This window comes from Metopolophium dirhodum, chromosome 1, assembly GCF_019925205.1.
Source record: "Metopolophium dirhodum isolate CAU chromosome 1, ASM1992520v1, whole genome shotgun sequence".
NCBI classification, from domain to species: Eukaryota; Metazoa; Arthropoda; class Insecta; order Hemiptera; family Aphididae; genus Metopolophium; species Metopolophium dirhodum.
This window is the reverse complement of record NC_083560.1, coordinates 92,098,217-92,121,365: the sequence shown is the minus strand read 5'-3', so window position 1 is coordinate 92,121,365 and position 23,149 is coordinate 92,098,217. Positions and strand designations below refer to the sequence as shown.

Here is a 23,149-nt window from a genome sequence, read left to right as displayed (position 1 = left end):
TACATTTACTGCATAAGCTTGTAGACTTATCATCGTCAACTGTTAACTAAATATATAAAATTAATATTATTACATAATTTACAATATTATTTATAAAATTAGTAATTAAACACATTCTAAAAGCCAAAGTAAAAAACATTGACATTTGAGTCAATGGTGTCACATTAGATTTTAGACTAAGTAACCATAAATTAATAGGTTTCAGATTAGAGTCAATTCAAAAACGGCAACGACTATAATGTGGTTTAAAATAATGAACAATACCTACAATTAGAGTTACCTCTCAAATTGTTAATAATAAAGTAAATTACTTGACACTATGTAAAATAATATTTTAAAAAACATTTATATTTCTTGAAATAATGATCGTTGAATGATAAATGAATCACTCTGAATATAAGATTTAGTGTTTATATTCAAGATAAATCATTAGTGTTTGCACGAATGGGTGAATAGGCCTAAGGATGTTGTGACATAATATAACAAACTGTTATTTTTATTTATTTATTAAATATTATACTCAAAAAAGTTAAAATGGTATTATATATTTTTACGTCAAAGAACAGTCACTCATTGCCTTATCCAAAATATACCAATGTTGATCTAATGAAATATGTAAGAAATACCATATTATTATAATTAAACTTTTTAATTTTTTTAATTTCAATTTCGAAATCTAGGTATATTATTTAATTATTTAAGTTTAAAATAATTTGAGAAAGGGTTTCTTAAAATTGTATGGTTACTGAAAATGGCAAAATTAAAAAACACAGGAACATAATGGTACATGTGGAGTAGTGAAAGGGTTAAAATGAATATAAACAGACTTATAAAAATTGGTCTACATACCACTGTATCGAGATAATTTACAATATATTGGCAGCGTCCGGCACGTTCCACTTGTTTGCGGCAGGTCCTTAGTTTTCCCATACATTTACTGCATAAGCTTGTAGACTTATCATCGTCAACTGTTAACTAAATATATAAAATTAATATTATTACATAATTTACAATATTATTTATAAAATTAGTAATTAAACACATTCTAAAAGCCAAAGTAAAAAACATTGACATTTGAGTCAATGGTGTCACATTAGATTTTAGACTAAGTAACCATAAATTAATAGGTTTCAGATTAGAGTCAATTCAAAAACGGCAACGACTATAATGTGGTTTAAAATAATGAACAATACCTACAATTAGAGTTACCTCTCAAAATGTTAATAATAAAGTAAATTACTTGACACTATGTAAAATAATATTTTAAAAAACATTTATATTTCTTGAAATAATGATCGTTGAATGATAAATGAATCACTCTGAATATAAGATTTAGTGTTTATATTCAAGATAAATCATTAGTGTTTGCACGAATGGGTGAATAGGCCTAAGGATGTTGTGACATAATATAACAAACTGTTATTTTTATTTATTTATTAAATATTATACTCAAAAAAGTTAAAATGGTATTATATATTTTTACGTCAAAGAACAGTCACTCATTGCCTTATCCAAAATATACCAATGTTGATCTAATGAAATATGTAAGAAATACCATATTATTATAATTAAACTTTTTAATTTTTTTAATTTCAATTTCGAAATCTAGGTATATTATTTAATTATTTAAGTTTAAAATAATTTGAGAAAGGGTTTCTTAAAATTGTATGGTTACTGAAAATGGCAAAATTAAAAAACACAGGAACATAATGGTACATGTGGAGTAGTGAAAGGGTTAAAATGAATATAAACAGACTTATAAAAATTGGTCTACATACCACTGTATCGAGATAATTTACAATATATTGGCAGCGTCCGGCACGTTCCACTTGTTTGCGGCAGGTCCTTAGTTTTCCCATACATTTACTGCATAAGCTTGTAGACTTATCATCGTCAACTGTTAACTAAATATATAAAATTAATATTATTACATAATTTACAATATTATTTATAAAATTAGTAATTAAACACATTCTAAAAGCCAAAGTAAAAAACATTGACATTTGAGTCAATGGTGTCACATTAGATTTTAGACTAAGTAACCATAAATTAATAGGTTTCAGATTAGAGTCAATTCAAAAACGGCAACGACTATAATGTGGTTTAAAATAATGAACAATACCTACAATTAGAGTTACCTCTCAAAATGTTAATAATAAAGTAAATTACTTGACACTATGTAAAATAATATTTTAAAAAACATTTATATTTCTTGAAATAATGATCGTTGAATGATAAATGAATCACTCTGAATATAAGATTTAGTGTTTATATTCAAGATAAATCATTAGTGTTTGCACGAATGGGTGAATAGGCCTAAGGATGTTGTGACATAATATAACAAACTGTTATTTTTATTTATTTATTAAATATTATACTCAAAAAAGTTAAAATGGTATTATATATTTTTACGTCAAAGAACAGTCACTCATTGCCTTATCCAAAATATACCAATGTTGATCTAATGAAATATGTAAGAAATACCATATTATTATAATTAAACTTTTTAATTTTTTTAATTTCAATTTCGAGAGCTAGGTATATGATCTAATTATTTAAGTTTAAAATAATTTGAGAAAGGGTTTCTTAAAATTGTATGGTTACTGAAAATGGCAAAATTAAAAAACACAGGAACATAATGGTACATGTGGAGTAGTGAAAGGGTTAAAATGAATATAAACAGACTTATAAAAATTGGTCTACATACCACTGTATCGAGATAATCTACAATATATTGGCAGCGTCCGGCAAGTTCCACTTGTTTGCGGCCGGTACTTAGTTTTCGCATACATTTCCTGCATAAGCTTGTAGACTTATCATCGTCAACTGTTAACTAAATATAAAATTAATATTATTACATAATGTACAATATTATATTTTATAAAATTAGTAATTAAACACATTCTAAAAGCCAAAGTAAAAAACATTGACATTTGAGTCAATGGTGTCACATTAGATTTTAGACTAAGTAACCATAAATTAATTGGTTTCAGATTAGAGTCAATTCAAAAACGGCAACGACTATAATGTGGTTTAAAATAATGAACAATACCTACAATTAGAGTTACCTCTCAAAATGTTTATAATAAAGTAAATTACTTGACACTATGTAAAATAATATTTTAAAAAACATTTATATTTCTTGAAATAATGATCGTTGAATGATAAATGAATCACTCTGAATATAAGATTTAGTGTTTATATTCAAGATAAATCATTAGTGTTTGCACGAATGGGTGAATAGGCCTAAGGATGTTGTGACATAATATAACAAACTGTTAATTTTATTTATTTATTAAATATTATACTCAAAAAAGTTAAAATGGTATTATATATTTTTACGTCAAAGAACAGTCACTCATTGCCTTATCCAAAATATATCAATGTTGATCTAATGAAATATGTAAGAAATACCATATTATCATAATTAAACTTTTTAATTTTTTTAATTTCAATTTCGAAATCTAGGTATATGATTTAATTATTTAAGTTTAAAATAATTTGAGAAAGGGTTTCTTAAAATTGTATGGTTACTGAAAATGGCAAAATTAAAAAACACAGGAACATAATGGTACATGTGGAGTAGTGAAAGGGTTAAAATGAATATAAACAGACTTATAAAAATTGGTCTACATACCACTGTATTGAGATAATTTACAATATATTGGCAGCGTCCGGCACGTTCCACTTGTTTGCGGCAGGTCCTTATTTTTCCCATACATTTACTGCATAAGCTTGTAGACTTATCATCGTCAACTGTTAACTAAATATATAAAATTAATATTATTACATAATGTACAATATAATTTATAAAATTAGTAATTAAACACATTCTAAAAGCCAAAGTAAAAAACATTGACATTTGAGTCAATGGTGTCACATTAGATTTTAGACTAAGTAACCATAAATTAATAGGTTTCAGATTAGAGTCAATTCAAAAACGGCAACGACTATAATGTGGTTTAAAATAATGAACAATACCTACAATTAGAGTTACCTCTCAAATCGTTAATAATAAAGTAAATTACTTGACACTATGTAAAATAATATTTTAAAAAACATTTATATTTCTTGAAATAATGATCGTTGAATGATAAATGAATCACTCTGAATATAAGATTTAGTGTTTATATTCAAGATAAATCATTAGTGTTTGCACGAATGGGTGAATAGGCCTAAGGATGTTGTGACATAATATAACAAACTGTTATTTTTATTTATTTATTAAATATTATACTCAAAAAAGTTAAAATGGTATTATATATTTTTACGTCAAAGAACAGTCACTCATTGCCTTATCCAAAATATATCAATGTTTATCTAATGAAATATGTAAGAAATACCATATTATCATAATTAAACTTTTTAATTTTTTTAATTTCAATTTCGAAATCTAGGTTTATGATTTAATTATTTAAGTTTAAAATAATTTGAGAATGGGTTTCTTAAAATTGTATGGTAACTGAAAATGGCAAAATTAAAAAACACAGGAACATAATGGTACATGTGGAGTAGTGAAAGGGTTAAAATGAATATAAACAGACTTATAAAAATTGGTCTACATACCACTGTATCGAGATAATTTACAATATATTGGCAGCGTCCGGCACGTTCCACTTGTTTGCGGCAGGTCCTTATTTTTCCCATACATTTACTGCATAAGCTTGTAGACTTATCATCGTCAACTGTTAACTAAATATATAAAATTAATATTATTACATAATTTACAATATTATTTATAAAATTAGTAATTAAACACATTCTAAAAGCCAAAGTAAAAAACATTGACATTTGAGTCAATGGTGTCACATTAGATTTTAGACTAAGTAACCATAAATTAATAGGTTTCAGATTAGAGTCAATTCAAAAACGGCAACGACTATAATGTGGTTTAAAATAATGAACAATACCTACAATTAGAGTTACCTCTCAAAATGTTAATAATAAAGTAAATTACTTGACACTATGTAAAATAATATTTTAAAAAACATTTATATTTCTTGAAATAATGATCGTTGAATGATAAATGAATCACTCTGAATATAAGATTTAGTGTTTATATTCAAGATAAATCATTAGTGTTTGCACGAATGGGTGAATAGGCCTAAGGATGTTGTGACATAATATAACAAACTGTTATTTTTATTTATTTATTAAATATTATACTCAAAAAAGTTAAAATGGTATTATATATTTTTACGTCAAAGAACAGTCACTCATTGCCTTATCCAAAATATACCAATGTTGATCTAATGAAATATGTAAGAAATACCATATTATTATAATTAAACTTTTTAATTTTTTTAATTTCAATTTCGAGAGCTAGGTATATGATCTAATTATTTAAGTTTAAAATAATTTGAGAAAGGGTTTCTTAAAATTGTATGGTTACTGAAAATGGCAAAATTAAAAAACACAGGAACATAATGGTACATGTGGAGTAGTGAAAGGGTTAAAATGAATATAAACAGACTTATAAAAATTGGTCTACATACCACTGTATCGAGATAATCTACAATATATTGGCAGCGTCCGGCAAGTTCCACTTGTTTGCGGCCGGTACTTAGTTTTCGCATACATTTCCTGCATAAGCTTGTAGACTTATCATCGTCAACTGTTAACTAAATATAAAATTAATATTATTACATAATGTACAATATTATATTTTATAAAATTAGTAATTAAACACATTCTAAAAGCCAAAGTAAAAAACATTGACATTTGAGTCAATGGTGTCACATTAGATTTTAGACTAAGTAACCATAAATTAATTGGTTTCAGATTAGAGTCAATTCAAAAACGGCAACGACTATAATGTGGTTTAAAATAATGAACAATACCTACAATTAGAGTTACCTCTCAAAATGTTTATAATAAAGTAAATTACTTGACACTATGTAAAATAATATTTTAAAAAACATTTATATTTCTTGAAATAATGATCGTTGAATGATAAATGAATCACTCTGAATATAAGATTTAGTGTTTATATTCAAGATAAATCATTAGTGTTTGCACGAATGGGTGAATAGGCCTAAGGATGTTGTGACATAATATAACAAACTGTTAATTTTATTTATTTATTAAATATTATACTCAAAAAAGTTAAAATGGTATTATATATTTTTACGTCAAAGAACAGTCACTCATTGCCTTATCCAAAATATATCAATGTTGATCTAATGAAATATGTAAGAAATACCATATTATCATAATTAAACTTTTTAATTTTTTTAATTTCAATTTCGAAATCTAGGTATATGATTTAATTATTTAAGTTTAAAATAATTTGAGAAAGGGTTTCTTAAAATTGTATGGTTACTGAAAATGGCAAAATTAAAAAACACAGGAACATAATGGTACATGTGGAGTAGTGAAAGGGTTAAAATGAATATAAACAGACTTATAAAAATTGGTCTACATACCACTGTATCGAGATAATCTACAATATATTGGCAGCGTCCGGCACGTTCCACTTGTTTGCGGCAGGTCCTTATTTTTCCCATACATTTCCTGCATAAGCTTGTAGACTTATCATCGTCAACTGTTAACTAAATATAAAATTAATATTATTACATAATGTACAATATTATATTTTATAAAATTAGTAATTAAACACATTCTAAAAGCCAAAGTAAAAAACATTGACATTTGAGTCAATGGTGTCACATTAGATTTTAGACTAAGTAACCATAAATTAATTGGTTTCAGATTAGAGTCAATTCAAAAACGGCAACGACTATAATGTGGTTTAAAATAATGAACAATACCTACAATTAGAGTTACCTCTCAAAATGTTTATAATAAAGTAAATTACTTGACACTATGTAAAATAATATTTTAAAAAACATTTATATTTCTTGAAATAATGATCGTTGAATGATAAATGAATCACTCTGAATATAAGATTTAGTGTTTATATTCAAGATAAATCATTAGTGTTTGCACGAATGGGTGAATAGGCCTAAGGATGTTGTGACATAATATAACAAACTGTTAATTTTATTTATTTATTAAATATTATACTCAAAAAAGTTAAAATGGTATTATATATTTTTACGTCAAAGAACAGTCACTCATTGCCTTATCCAAAATATATCAATGTTGATCTAATGAAATATGTAAGAAATACCATATTATCATAATTAAACTTTTTAATTTTTTTAATTTCAATTTCGAAATCTAGGTATATGATTTAATTATTTAAGTTTAAAATAATTTGAGAAAGGGTTTCTTAAAATTGTATGGTTACTGAAAATGGCAAAATTAAAAAACACAGGAACATAATGGTACATGTGGAGTAGTGAAAGGGTTAAAATGAATATAAACAGACTTATAAAAATTGGTCTACATACCACTGTATTGAGATAATTTACAATATATTGGCAGCGTCCGGCACGTTCCACTTGTTTGCGGCAGGTCCTTATTTTTCCCATACATTTACTGCATAAGCTTGTAGACTTATCATCGTCAACTGTTAACTAAATATATAAAATTAATATTATTACATAATGTACAATATAATTTATAAAATTAGTAATTAAACACATTCTAAAAGCCAAAGTAAAAAACATTGACATTTGAGTCAATGGTGTCACATTAGATTTTAGACTAAGTAACCATAAATTAATAGGTTTCAGATTAGAGTCAATTCAAAAACGGCAACGACTATAATGTGGTTTAAAATAATGAACAATACCTACAATTAGAGTTACCTCTCAAATCGTTAATAATAAAGTAAATTACTTGACACTATGTAAAATAATATTTTAAAAAACATTTATATTTCTTGAAATAATGATCGTTGAATGATAAATGAATCACTCTGAATATAAGATTTAGTGTTTATATTCAAGATAAATCATTAGTGTTTGCACGAATGGGTGAATAGGCCTAAGGATGTTGTGACATAATATAACAAACTGTTATTTTTATTTATTTATTAAATATTATACTCAAAAAAGTTAAAATGGTATTATATATTTTTACGTCAAAGAACAGTCACTCATTGCCTTATCCAAAATATATCAATGTTTATCTAATGAAATATGTAAGAAATACCATATTATCATAATTAAACTTTTTAATTTTTTTAATTTCAATTTCGAAATCTAGGTTTATGATTTAATTATTTAAGTTTAAAATAATTTGAGAATGGGTTTCTTAAAATTGTATGGTAACTGAAAATGGCAAAATTAAAAAACACAGGAACATAATGGTACATGTGGAGTAGTGAAAGGGTTAAAATGAATATAAACAGACTTATAAAAATTGGTCTACATACCACTGTATCGAGATAATTTACAATATATTGGCAGCGTCCGGCACGTTCCACTTGTTTGCGGCAGGTCCTTATTTTTCCCATACATTTACTGCATAAGCTTGTAGACTTATCATCGTCAACTGTTAACTAAATATATAAAATTAATATTATTACATAATGTACAATATTATTTATTAAATTAGTAATTAAACACATTCTAAAAGCCAAAGTAAAAAACATTGACATTTGAGTCAATGGTGTCACATTAGATTTTAGACTAAGTAACCATAAATTAATAGGTTTCAGATTAGAGTCAATTCAAAAACGGCAACGACTATAATGTGGTTTAAAATAATGAACAATACCTACAATTAGAGTTACCTCTCAAAATGTTAATAATAAAGTAAATTACTTGACACTATGTAAAATAATATTTTAAAAAACATTTATATTTCTTGAAATAATGATCGTTGAATGATAAATGAATCACTCTGAATATAAGATTTAGTGTTTATATTCAAGATAAATCATTAGTGTTTGCACGAATGGGTGAATAGGCCTAAGGATGTTGTGACATAATATAACAAACTGTTAATTTTATTTATTTATTAAATATTATACTCAAAAAAGTTAAAATGGTATTATATATTTTTACGTCAAAGAACAGTCACTCATTGCCTTATCCAAAATATATCAATGTTGATCTGTTGAAATATACAATTAATATTAGTATTCAAACCATGTAAACACACGTGCGTGTACAATGTCGTTTTCTAATAGATACTTATGCAGCTACGATATAGCTGTGTAACACCTTTACTATCGCTTTCTATATTATATACGGATACGGGATGGTCTCGATTGTTCATATAAATAGGGCATTTGATGTATGTAATAATCACTTGCACAGACGCTGTCATACCGAGTGTACGCGGTGTGTGTGTATAGTCACAGTTTAATTGTCCAGTTGTACGTTATATATATTATACTTATACATAATCATATTGTCGTGTTATTACTTATTATATTAATGCTAACATCATTAGTCCGTCAAGCTCCACTTTCAACAGGTTATGGGCCCAGAACAATAGCCCAGGACAATAGCCCAGGACAATAGCCCAGGACAATAGCCCAGGACAATAGCCCAGGACAATAGCCCAGGACATTAGCCCAGTCAATAACCAAGACATACAGTCTAGTGGATTCGTGATCGAAGTATTTTTATATATGTATTAACGCAGAAAACTACAACCAGTCGGAGATATCCTGGATTTCGGAAAACGGCGGAACAGTGTACATAGGTAAAGTTTTGTTATAAATTGTTATACAGGAAAGTATACGGGAAATCATCGGTCATGGAAGACACGGTGAAGATAACAAAATTATGTGCGGAAAACTGGTCGTTATGGAAGTTCCAGATGAAGGTCATTTTAAATGCCTTGGAAGTAGGTGAGATAGTTTCAGGTGAATGGACGAAACCAAGTCTACCTATAAAGAAGTCGGCAGGAGAAACCGACGAGGATGCCAAAGCACGTTGGCAAAGGCAGACAAACGCTTGGCAAAAAGCGGACGGTAAATGTCAGAAAATAATAGTTACCTCAGTGGACGATGGTCCATTACAATATTTGATTAACTGTGAGACTGCATTGGAAATGTGGGAGAAACTTCTGAGTATTTACGAGCAGAAGTCTGAGGCAAGTATACATTTGCTTCAACAACAATTTTTCAGTTATTCAAAGGAGTCGACAGATGACTTGTCGACGCACATTTCTAAATTGGTCAATTTAGGAAGGAAACTGAGAGTAGCGGGTGAACCAGTTACGGATAACATGGTTATGACAAAAATACTAATGACATTACCAAAAGAATATAATCATTTTTACAGTGCTTGGGATTCAGTCCCAACGGGAAGTAAAAATATAAATAATTTAACTAGTCGGTTGTTGATTGAAGAATCACGGGTTATCCAGATCAAAGGTGAAGTTGGTGAACAAGAGAAATCGAGTGCATTTCCAGCCAAATTTCAAAACAGATCCGATGGAAAAAACGGCAGTTATGGTAAAGGTAAAAAGCAATTTACTAATAAAAGTAATGTTAAATGTTATTACTGTGGTAAAATTGGTCATTATAAAAGAAACTGTAAGAATTTTCTAAGTAGTATGAAAGGTGGGAAAACCGGTACTACAGGTACAAATTTAAATGCATTTGTAAGCGAGTCAAGGATAAATGAAACTACAACAGATACGTGGGTTTTAGACTCAGGCGCGTCGGATCATATGAGCGCGAACCTAGAATGGTTTACAAGTTATGAACCATTGAAATATACACAACAGGTAACAATAGGTGACGGAACAAATCTGTACGCAACAGGAAAAGGTAATATTAATATATTATCATACGTGAACGGTAATTGGAATAAAAATTACTTGGCAAATGTATTGCACGTGCCGGGATTAAAATTTAATTTATTCTCGTGCGGGTCAGCGTTGGACAAAGGTTTAGAACTAACGTCAGACAATAAAACGTGTGTGTTCAAAAGAAATGGGATTCCTGTATGCATAGGCACAAGATGCGGTAGGTTGTTTGAATTACAGATCAAAGTCGAAACACCGTCGAAAGCTGAATGTTATGCGAACATTGCAGTAGAAAGACGATTAGAAGTATGGCATAAGCGTTTAGCTCACCAGAATATTCAATACGTGAGGAATTGTTTAGCAAAACATAATATTGATTATTCAACCAATGACGATCAATTTGTATGCAGCGACTGCATAATCGGGAAACAACACCGTCAATCGTTCAGTAAAAGTGAGACCGAATATTTTAACGTCGGCGATTTAATACATGCAGATTTATGTGGACCGATGCAGAGGGACTCTATCGGTATGTCAAAATATTTTTTATTATTTAGAGATGACTACTCACGTTACAGAACGGTATATTTTATTAAAAATAAATATGAAGTAAAAAATATTATGGAAACATTTATAAAAAGTGTTAAAACAGAAACAGGATCTAAGGTCAAAATATTAAGGACTGATAATGGGTTAGAATTTGTAAACAAGGATATTACAGGTATTCTACAGAAATATGGCATACGACACCAAACTACGGTAGCATATACGCCGGAACAGAACGGGAAAGTCGAGCGTGATAACAGAACAATCGTAGAAGCTGCCAGGACAATGATATGTGCGAAAAATCTTGACGTATCATTATGGGCAGAAGCTGTGAACACAGCCGTTTATACACGTCCGTGAAGTTGGCCCTTACACTTTTTCAAAAAAAGTTTTGCACAGTGCCAATATTTTGCAAGTAATTAGCAAGAATTTGCAAGTCCAATCCCAGAATTTGCAAGTCAAAAATAAAGGAGTTATAAGGGGTGGAACCGAGGAAGGGCTAACTTCACGCAGCCCTGACTTGTTGTCAGAAACTTTCAAAACTGGTGTCAAAACACTCGTTATAATTAGCAAGAATTTGCAAGTCCATTCCCGAAATTTGCAAGTCAAAATTCCTACCCCTACGATTTTTCAAAGTATTTTTCCCAGCCCTGACATGTTGTCAGAAACTTTCAAAACTGGTGTCAAAACACTCGTTATAATTAGCAAGAATTTGCAAGTCCACTCCCGAAATTTGCAAGTCAAAATTCCTAACCCTACGATTTTTCAAAGTTTTCCACCACAGCCCTGACATGTTGTCAGAAACTTTCAAAACTGGTGTCAAAACACTCGTTATAATTAGCAAGAATTTGCAAGTCCACTCCCGAAATTTGCAAGTCGAAAATCTCACCCCTACGATTTTTCAAAGTTTTCCACCCCAGCCCTGACTTGTTGTCAGAAACTTTCAAAACTGGTGTCAAAACACTCGTTATAATTAGCAAGAATTTGCAAGTCCACTCCCGAAATTTGCAAGTCAAAATTCCTACCCCTACGATTTTTCAAAGTTTTCCACCCCAGCCCTGACATGTTGTCAGAAACTTTCAAAACTGGTGTCAAAACACTCGTTATAATTAGCAAGAATTTGCAAGTCCACTCCCGAAATTTGCAAGTCGAAAATCTCACCCCTACGATTTTTCAAAGTTTTCCACCCCAGCCCTGACTTGTTGTCAGAAACTTTCAAAACTGGTGTCAAAACACTCGTTATAATTAGCAAGAATTTGCAAGTCCACTCCCGAAATTTGCAAGTCGAAAATCTCACCCCTACGATTTTTCAAAGTTTTAAGATAAATCAAATTACTTTTTACAATGATATAATTAGTTTACTTTAATTCAACTAAATTGAATAATTATATTATTTATTGTTGCTTACCTGTATTGCGCGTGTCTACGTCTATGTCCACGTCAAACTACATCATATAAATAGATCTACACGTTACCTACTCTTGCAAAATGACATACTTGTATTCTTTTTCCAATGAAATTGATAGTTCATATGTATAGTCAAATTGTGCACATACACATAAACATTTTGTATTTAAGGTTAAATAGGTACTTACTTATTCAAAAACACACGTATACATTTTCTTCTTTAATTTGTTTAAAATACTCATAAATTTTCATACATCACTTATACAATAACTAAAAAATAAAATTGTTTCAAAGGTACTCTAACCGCTCTAGCACAAAATGGACAATTAAATAAAAATATCAGTTGTAAAAATTAAAAAATTAAAAACATTACCAAAGCCTAGTGCTGTAAAATCATATAAAAAAACTACCCTTTTATATAAAGTTTTTTAAACATTTTCAAATTAAATTTGTATATACATTAAAATGTGAGGATTACATTTTTAAATATATACATGACAAAATATATATATATTATATTATATTATATATATTACTATTATTATTATTATTTACTTGTCTACTTATTCACTTATAAAAAACATAAAAAAAACTACTTACTAGATCTCGTTCAAACTAATTTTCGGTGGAAGTTTGCATGGTAATGTGCATCATATATTTTTCTTAGTATTATCATTCTCTTATTTTAGAAGTTATAGGGGGGGGGGGGGGGGAAAGACACAAATTTTACCACTTTGGAAGTGACTATCGCGCAAACAATTCAGTTTAAAAAAAAAGATATTAAAAACCTCAATAACATTTTTGAAGACCTATACATAGATACCCCCCACGTATGGGTTGGATGAAAACAAATTATTGAGTTTCAGTATGGGCAACCCCTAAAATGTATTTTTTTTCTATTTTTGTGTGAAAATCTTAATGCGGTTCATAGAATACATCTACTTACCAAGTTTTAACTTTTAACAGTATAGCTCTCATAGTTTCGAAGAAAAGTGGCAGTGACACCATGACGGACAGACAGACAGACATGACGAATCTATAAGGGGTTCCGTTTTTTGCTACGGAACCCTAAAAAAACAGAATTTCAAACTTAATAATAAGATTTTTTAACCATAACTTCCAAAGAAAATTTAACCAACTTTTTTTAAAAGTGCCATTATTATGCTTATAAAAACAAACATTTTAAAAAACAAAATTCATAAAAATCGCTTTGGAGCTAAATAAACTGGTATGGTTTCAATAATTCATATTTTCATGTATTACTTATCTCTTAAATCTCTAGAAAAACAAGTGTTAAATAAACATTATAATTTATAATATTACATTTGACATATTAAAAATGAATACATTGATATCTTTATAAGCATTTAATTTTTTTTTCTTATTATCAAAATAAATTACTGTACATATTAATTAAATAGCTATCAAACTGAAACTCATAACTATGTTAATACCAATGTTAATTTTTTACAAACCTAATGATTCTAAGTAATTATTTGTGGTGGGCTAGTTTTGAAAGTGTCTGACAACAAGTCAGGGCTGGGGTGGAATACTTTGAAAAATCGTAGGGGTGAGATTTTCGACTTGCAAATTTCGGGAGTGGACTTGCAAATTCTTGCTAATTATATCTTATAATATTTATGTTAAACAACCTATAATAAATTCTTAAATGATTTACATTGTAATTTAAATTATTTCATTTTAAATTATTATTTACATTTAATTATTTTAGCATAAGTAAGCTATAGTAAATGCCATAATTATGTAATATAATATGTTAAAGTATAATTTTGACTTGCAAATTTCGGGAGTGGACTTGCAAATTCTTGCTAATTATAACGAGTGTTTTGACACCAGTTTTGAAAGTTTCTGACAACAAGTCAGGGCTGGGGTGGAAAACTTTGAAAAATCGTAGGGGTAGGAATTTTGACTTGCAAATTTCGGGAGTGGACTTGCAAATTCTTGCTAATTATAACGAGTGTTTTGACACCAGTTTTGAAAGTTTCTGACAACAAGTCAGGGCTGGGGTGGAAAACTTTGAAAAATCGTAGGGGTGAGATTTTCGACTTGCAAATTTCGGGAGTGGACTTGCAAATTCTTGCTAATTATAACGAGTGTTTTGACACCAGTTTTGAAAGTTTCTGACAACATGTCAGGGCTGGGAAAAATACTTTGAAAAATCGTAGGGGTAGGAATTTTGACTTGCAAATTTCGGGAATGGACTTGCAAATTCTTGCTAATTATAACGAGTGTTTTGACACCAGTTTTGAAAGTTTCTGACAACAAGTCAGGGCTGCGTGAAGTTAGCCCTTCCTCGGTTCCACCCCTTATAACTCCTTTATTTTTGACTTGCAAATTCTGGGATTGGACTTGCAAATTCTTGCTAATTACTTGCAAAATATTGGCACTGTGCAAAACTTTTTTTGAAAAAGTGTAAGGGCCAACTTCACGGCGGTCGTTTATACACTTAATCTAACCGGGACGAGTTCACAGAATGGTAAGCCACCTTACGAGTTATATTATAAAGTCGTGCCAGATATTAAACATTTACGAGTTTTTGGTACTGCGGTATATACACACATACCAAAGCAAAAACGTCAGAAATGGGATCCAAAAAGTGAAAAAGGAATATTTGTTGGCTATTCGAACAGCACGAAAGGTTATCGTGTATGGTATTCGAAAACAAATAAAATATCCGTGTGCAGAGACATTATATTCGAAGACGAATGTAATAATTATGAAAATGTAATTGCTGACACAATAGAGTTTACAGACACTCAAATTAATTCAACGGGTGTGCGTGAGAAGGACGAAAACATAGTCGATGATAGAAATGTTATGGTTCTACGTGACAGGAATACACTTAAGAAGCCGGACAGGTATAATGTTCAGACTTTTATTGCTAACTGTGTCAGTCCATTGAATTATGATGAGGCAATTACTGGGTCAAACAAAAATGAATGGAATAATGCTATGAACGACGAAATTAATTCATTACACGAAAATCAGACTTGGACTCTAGTCGATTTGCCACAGGATAAAGTTGCATTACGAAATGCATGGGTGTTCAAAACAAAATATAAAACTGACGGTAGTATAGATAAATTTAAGGCCAGATTGGTCATTAAGGGTTGTTCACAGAAATATGGTATAGATTACCATGAAACATTTTCGCCAGTGGTCAGATACGAATCAATTAGGGCGATATTCACAGTAGCAGCTGTGGAAAAATTAATACTACGACAATTCGACATCAAGACAGCATTTCTGTACGGAGAACTACAGGAAGAAATATACATGGTACAACCACCAGGATACGAAGATGGATCGAATAAAGTATGTAAGCTTCAGCGTAGTTTATATGGCTTAAAACAAAGTCCAAGATGTTGGAATATACGTTTTAAGAATTTTTTGAATGCATTTGGTTTACAATGTACCGAAGCGGATGCATGTGTATTCAAAGCTGATAACAGCCAAATTATTCTTGCAATATTTGTTGACGATGGTTTAATCGCGGCAGATAATGAAGATATTATAGAGAAACTTTTAACAAACTTGGAGAAAGAGTTTGAGGTTAAAAAGGGAAACTTAGAATACTTTCTAGGTATGCAGGTAAACTTAATGAAAAATGGTTCATTATTTGTGCATCAGACAAATTATGCATGTAGCATAATTAATAAATTTAATATGCTGGACGCCAAAGAACTTTCAATTCCGATAGACAAATCACATACTATTGAACAAAAGGAAGAATCGGAGATATTAAGTGAAGAAATACCTTATAGGCAGGCAGTAGGTAGCTTACTGTTTTTATCACAGGTAACGAGACCAGATATAGCATATGCAGTAAACTTTGCTAGTCGTTACTTAGCAAAACCAACTAAAGCTCATTGGAACTTGGTAAAACGGATTATACGATATGTCAAACGAACATTTAATTATGGCTTGTATTTTAATCACAATACACAACTGTCATTAGAAATATTTAGCGATGCAGATTACGCAGGTGACGTTCAGACACGACGTTCAACGTCAGGATTTCTATTCAGATACGGGTCAAGCATAATTTCATGGACATCGCAGAGACAACATTGTGTGTCATTGTCATCGACAGAGGCTGAATATATTTCGGCCAGTGAAGCTGTAAAAGGGATCATGTGGATTACGCGGTTGATAATAAGCTTATCAAAAACAGGTGATAAACAACCGACATTATTCATTGATAATCAGAGTGCTATTCGTTTAGTTAAAAATCCGGAGTTTCATAAGAGGACAAAACACATAGACGTACGATATCATTTCATACGGGAGAAATACGAAGAAGGACAATTTCAACTACAGTACATTGGAACAGAGGACCAGATTGCGGACATTCTAACCAAGCCTTTGGTTAAGGAAAGATTCGAGAAGTTGCGGTCAGCTGTAGGAGTGACTTCAATTAAAGAAATAATTAATTGAGGGAGGGTGTTGAAATATACAATTAATATTAGTATTCAAACCATGTAAACACACGTGCGTGTACAATGTCGTTTTCTAATAGATACTTATGCAGCTACGATATAGCTGTGTAACACCTTTACTATCGCTTTCTATATTATATACGGATACGGGATGGCCTCGATTGTTCATATAAATAGGGCCTTTGATGTATGTAATAATCACTTGCACAGACGCTGTCATACCGAGTGTACGCGGTGTGTGTGTATAGTCACAGTTTAATTGTCCAGTTGTACGTTATATATATTATACTTATACATAATCATATTGTCGTGTTATTACTTATTATATTAATGCTAACATCATTAGTCCGTCAAGCTCCACTTTCAACATGATCTAATGAAATATGTAAGAAATACCATATTATTATAATTAAACTTTTTAATTTTTTTAATTTCAATTTCGAAATCTAGGTATATGATTTAATTATTTAAGTTTAAAATAATTTGAGAAAGGGTTTCTTAAAATTGTATGGTTACTGAAAATGGCAAAATTAAAAAACACAGGAACATAATGGTACATGTGGAGTAGTGAAAGGGTTAAAATGAATATAAACAGACTTATAAAAATTGGTCTACATACCACTGTATCGAGATAATCTACAATATATTGGCAGCGTCCGGCACGTTCCACTTGTTTGCGGCAGGTCCTTATTTTTCCCATACATTTACTGCATAAGCTTGTAGACTTATCATCGTCAACTGTTAACTAAATATATAAAATCAATATTATTACATAATGTACAATATTATTTATAAAATTAGTAATTAAACACATTCTAAAAGCCAAAGTAAAAAACATTGACATTTGAGTCAATGGTGTCACATTAGATTTTAGACTAAGCAACCATAAATTAATAGGTTTCAGATTAGAGTCAATTCAAAAACGGCAACGACTATAATGTGGTTTAAAATAATGAACAATACCTACAATCAGAGTTACCCCACAAAATGTTAATAATAAAGTAAATGACTTGACACTATGTAAAATGATATTTTAAAAAACATTTTTATTTCTTGAAATAATGATCGTTGAATGATAAATGAATCACCCTGTATATTAGATTTAGTGTTTATATTTCAGATAAGTCATTAGTGTTTGCACCAATGGGTGAATAGGCCTAAGGATGTTGTGACATAATATAACAAACCGTTAATTTTATTTATTTATTAAATATTATACTCAAAAAAGTTAAAATGGTATTATATATTTTTACGTCAAAGAACAGTCACTCATTGCTTTATCCAAAATATATCAATGTTGATCTAATGAAATATGTAAGGAATACCATATTATTATAATTAACCTTTTTAATTTCTTTAATTTCAATTTCGAGATCTAGGTATATGATCTAATTATTTAAGTTTAAAATAATTTGAGAAAGGGTTTCTTAAAATTGTATGGTTACTGAAAATGGCAAAATTAAAAAACACAGGAACATAATGGTACATGTGGAGTAGTGAAAGGGTTAAAATGAATATAAACAGACTTATAAAAATTGGTCTACATACCACTGTATCGAGATAATCTACAATATATTGGCAGCGTCCGGCACGTTCCACTTGTTTGCGGCAGGTCCTTATTTTTCCCATACATTTACTGCATAAGCTTGTAGACTTATCATCGTCAACTGTTAACTAAATATATAAAATTAATATTATTACATAATGTACAATATTATTTATCAAATTAGTAATTAAACACATTCTAAAAGCCAAAGTAAAAAACATTGACATTTGAGTCAATGGTGTCACATTAGATTTTAGACTAAGTAACCATAAATTAATAGGTTTCAGATTAGAGTCAATTCAAAAACGGCAACGACTATAATGTGGTTTAAAATAATGAACAATACCTACAATCAGAGTTACCCCACAAAATGTTAATAATAAAGTAAATGACTTGACACTATGTAAAATGATATTTTAAAAAACATTTTTATTTCTTGAAATAATGATCGTTGAATGATAAATGAATCACCCTGTATATTAGATTTAGTGTTTATATTTCAGATAAGTCATTAGTGTTTGCACCAATGGGTGAATAGGCCTAAGGATGTTGTGACATAATATAACAAACTGTTAATTTTGTTTATTTATTAAATATTATACTCAAAAAAGTTAAAATGGTATTATATATTTTTACGTCAAAGAACAGTCACTCATTGCCTTATCCAAAATATATCAATGTTGATCTAATGAAATATGTAAGAAATACCATATTATTATAATTAACCTTTTTAATTTTTTTAATTTCAATTTCGAGATCTAGGTATATGATTTAATTATTTAAGTTTAAAATAATTTGAGAAAGGGTTTCTTAAAATTGTATGGTTACTGAAAATGGCAAAATTAAAAAACACAGGAACATAATAGTACATGTGGAGTAGTGAAAGGGTTAAAATGAATATATACAGACTTATAAAAATTGGTCTACATACCACTGTATCGAGATAATCTACAATATATTGGCAGCGTCCGGCACGTTCCACTTGTTTGCGGTAGGTCCTTATTTTTCCCATACATTTACTGCATAAGCTTGTAGACTTATCATCGTCAACTGTTAACTAAATATATAAAATTAATATTATTACATAATGTACAATATTATTTATCAAATTAGTAATTAAACACATTCAAAAAGCCAAAGTAAAAAACATTGACATTTGGGTCAATGGTGTCACATTAGATTTTAGACTAAGTAACCATAAATTAATAGGTTTCAGATTAGAGTCATTCAATAACGACAACGACTACAATGTGGTTTAAAATAATGAATAATACCTACAATCACAGGCGGCTCGTGCCTTGTAATTTTTTGAAACGATAATGTGCTACCATGCATTGGATATTATCTGCTATAACTTATCACAATATATCAAGGTTAAGGTGGTTCTAGTCAGTCATATTCTAAGGAATGTTGTATAGGCAATACATTAGACCTTTGCGATAGGACTTGTTAGTGTGTGAAAAGTAAAATTACATTAGTGTGTGTGTGTTATATTTTATCGCGCCCGCGACCTGTATCAGTTCTCCTATATATCTATAATCTATATATATATGTCAAGCCGCGTGGCGCGTACTGTGTCATTACGGAGTGCTATTTTTAATTTTATCTTATCTAACAAAATCAAACTACAATCAATATAATATACAATGAAGGGTCAATGATCTTTTTATTATTATTTATTGGCGGGTGACACATAACGAGAAAAATGCTTTTGCAAATATGATTTGCTTATAGTTCTTAGATGGGAGACCACTCAGTTTTTCAGTTACGTGTCATCTCTAATAATACATCGAATTACCTATGTTGCCGTGGCTTGGAAAAAAGTTTTATAAAAGCAATAATTAGAATATTATAGTCCATACAGTTTCGTTAATATTTACGTAGATGGTTAAACCATAAAATACATTTCTATACTTATTTTTATTTTTTTAATTCTGTGTCATAGTTTGATGTTTTTTGTGACTATATGTCTATATATTATATTACGTAGTTTTATAATACATTATGCATTCTACACTATTAAGTCACCAATTAATTAGTTTATTATACATACTAACTACGTGTTTAGCTTATTTTCACGTCAACAATTTTTTTAGTTTTTCCGTGAAATCATATTTTCAGTTTGATTGTTCTTATACCTCTTAGTTTGGATACATTAAAACAATAATTAGCTATAATATCAGCTAGGTGTATTACAATTTGAAATAAAAATATATATAATATGCCTTTTGTTCATTAATATAATATACAAATACAATATACATTATTTTATTTTGAACTGAATAAAATATGTTGCATCACGTAAAATTAAAAATACAAATTAAATGATAATTAAATAAATGAAATAATAATTATAAATGTAATAATTTACCAACTAGGAACTATCTTCATTTTCTGATGCAAGTCCATCCCTAATAGGTAAATTTCTATAAAATCGAGAATCAACCATTTCTGGCAATAAACAGTGATAGTAGAAGTTAGTTAATTGTTGTAACATTTTTTCTGACCAAAAATTGTCATCTCTTTTAATTTTTTCATGCAGCATACCTCGAGGTGTCCAAATACAAAAATAACAAAATTGTCTCTTTGAAATATGAAGTTGAGCTTGTACTTGGTAATAAAATGTATCCGTACGTTTCAATCGAAGCTGCCCATTCACAATTTCACAACTTGTAATTTTTTTTCTTGTTATACCTTCTTCAGGAGTTAGATCTTTAGAAGTTATTGGACACTTGATTTCAACCAGTGAATCTCCATCAATCAGACCATCTGGAGAAGCAGCTAAAAACGGCAAATCTTTATCAATAATTAATCCCGACGGTACAATAGTTTTATTTAAAATTCCAGATAATGCACATTTTGCGTTTTCTTCGTTTTGTGTTCCATATTTTGTTGCATTATTTCCACTAAATGAACCGTACAAAATATTCGAAACAGTTTTAGCTCGTGATGTTTTAACTCTAAGTTTGCATATTTTACCGAAATAAGAAGCAGTTAATCTTTTTTTCCTGTGCAGATGCCACTCTGTGCATTCATTTTGTCGCCGTGTGTCTAAAATCAAAATTAATATTATGAAATAACTTTATTTTAAATATATTTTATTTAAAAAAATATGTAAGGTTCAATCATGAATCATATACCTTTTTCAATTTGCTCTATTTGTTCTCCGGTAAGTTTCAAACGAGATAAAAAAATATCTTTTTTAATTTCATATTCTTCTTTAGACATATCTGGAGAAGTAGTTAAATCCGCTGTAGCTCCATAATGTTCATCTGGTCCATGTACTGTTTTATTATAGACAGGAGGATGAAAGAGTCGTCGTTTACTTCTGGATTCACTTTTTAAAATAGATTTTGATATGTACTTTTTAGTAAATATTCCAGGACTACGCTTAGAAATTTTTTTATGTAATGAGTACAAACGTCTAGGGCCTTCATTGTAGGATGTCACCGCGGCATTACATCGTAAACTATATGATCCACGCATTGAAAAATTTACCCGTTTACCGCCAATAAATTTTGCCAAAATGGAGTTATACGACTCTGCTGCATTATTATTTACTTTATACAATAAACTTTCTGCGTGAAATAAAATGAGACTTTTAGCTGCCACTAATTCATCTCAAATCCCTAAAGACTTCATTTCTGGTACTACATTTATTTCACCATCTTTTGTCCCGTTGCAAAAATAAACTCTACAGTTTGTATGCTCACCAAAAACATGACTATGGCCATTTATTAAATCTTTTTTTAAATTCAACAATTTTTCTTCAAACGAGATGTCTTTTTTATTTTTCCAATACTTCACAGCTTCAGTAATTGCATACCTCAGACGCAAAACTCTGTCTTTTATTGTTTGTCTAATATTACCAGGAATATTCACGCCTCTATTTGTTCTTCTTTTTGTAGCAATGTCTTTTAATTTGTTTACGTAATTACGTAAAATATGATTCGAACATTCAATTTTTTTTATAACAAAATCACTTCCATAGGGTTCGGCCAAATGCAGTTTATTCATGACACTACTGTCACCATCACCTATAATAACATTAATTGAAATGTACATTTAACTATGCATTATATATATATTATAAAATTTACGTATTATACTGAATACAATTAAAAAATGACGTGAAACGAATTTATATATAAAAATTATATTTCTATCTCATATATAAGAAAAAGAAGCATAGCTTTAAAATCCCCTATTGGTTATATATAATACGTATATAATTACGTTTCAAGTTTTCTCTATAGCTATTCGAAGGAAAACTTATGGAAAACTTAGTATTGAATTTTTTAACCTTAGATTATTTTGACTAGTTATGCTGTACAGTGTACACAGACACAAAACATTCAAAACACACCAACACAAAAAAACACAAATCATTGTAAAATCAATACATTCATCACTTCGTTCAGAATCAAATATAAATTAAATTTTATTACATAAATGTTATTCATTTCATCTAAATATTATAGTTTTTTGCATGAAATTTTCACTGGTTGTTTATATTTGCATTTTCTATACACGATAAAAATTTGAAAATAATATGATTCTTTTTGAACTGTTT

General features: G+C 29.3%; 1 protein-coding gene across 1 annotated transcript; it reads right to left on the bottom strand.

Moving 5' to 3' along the window:
* Window positions 1-20,950: 20,950 nt before the first annotated feature.
* On the bottom strand, window positions 20,951-22,063 carry LOC132945529 (uncharacterized). Its single transcript, XM_061015306.1, has 2 exons — window positions 21,717-22,063; window positions 20,951-21,627 (listed from the first exon to the last, which is right to left on the bottom strand). The coding sequence occupies exons 1-2, from the start codon at window positions 22,060-22,062 to the stop codon at window positions 20,951-20,953; spliced, it is 1,023 nt and encodes a 340-aa protein (XP_060871289.1). The 5' UTR covers window position 22,063.
* Window positions 22,064-23,149: the final 1,086 nt, after the last annotated feature.

Coding starts and splice junctions, on each gene's coding strand:
- LOC132945529 (XM_061015306.1), bottom strand. CDS start 22,062: ATGCGTGGATCATATAGTTTACGATGTAATGCCGCGGTGACATCCTAC. Junction 21,628..21,716: donor AATAGAGCAAATTGAAAAAG/GTATATGATTCA, acceptor TTTTGATTTTAG/ACACACGGCGACAAAATGAA.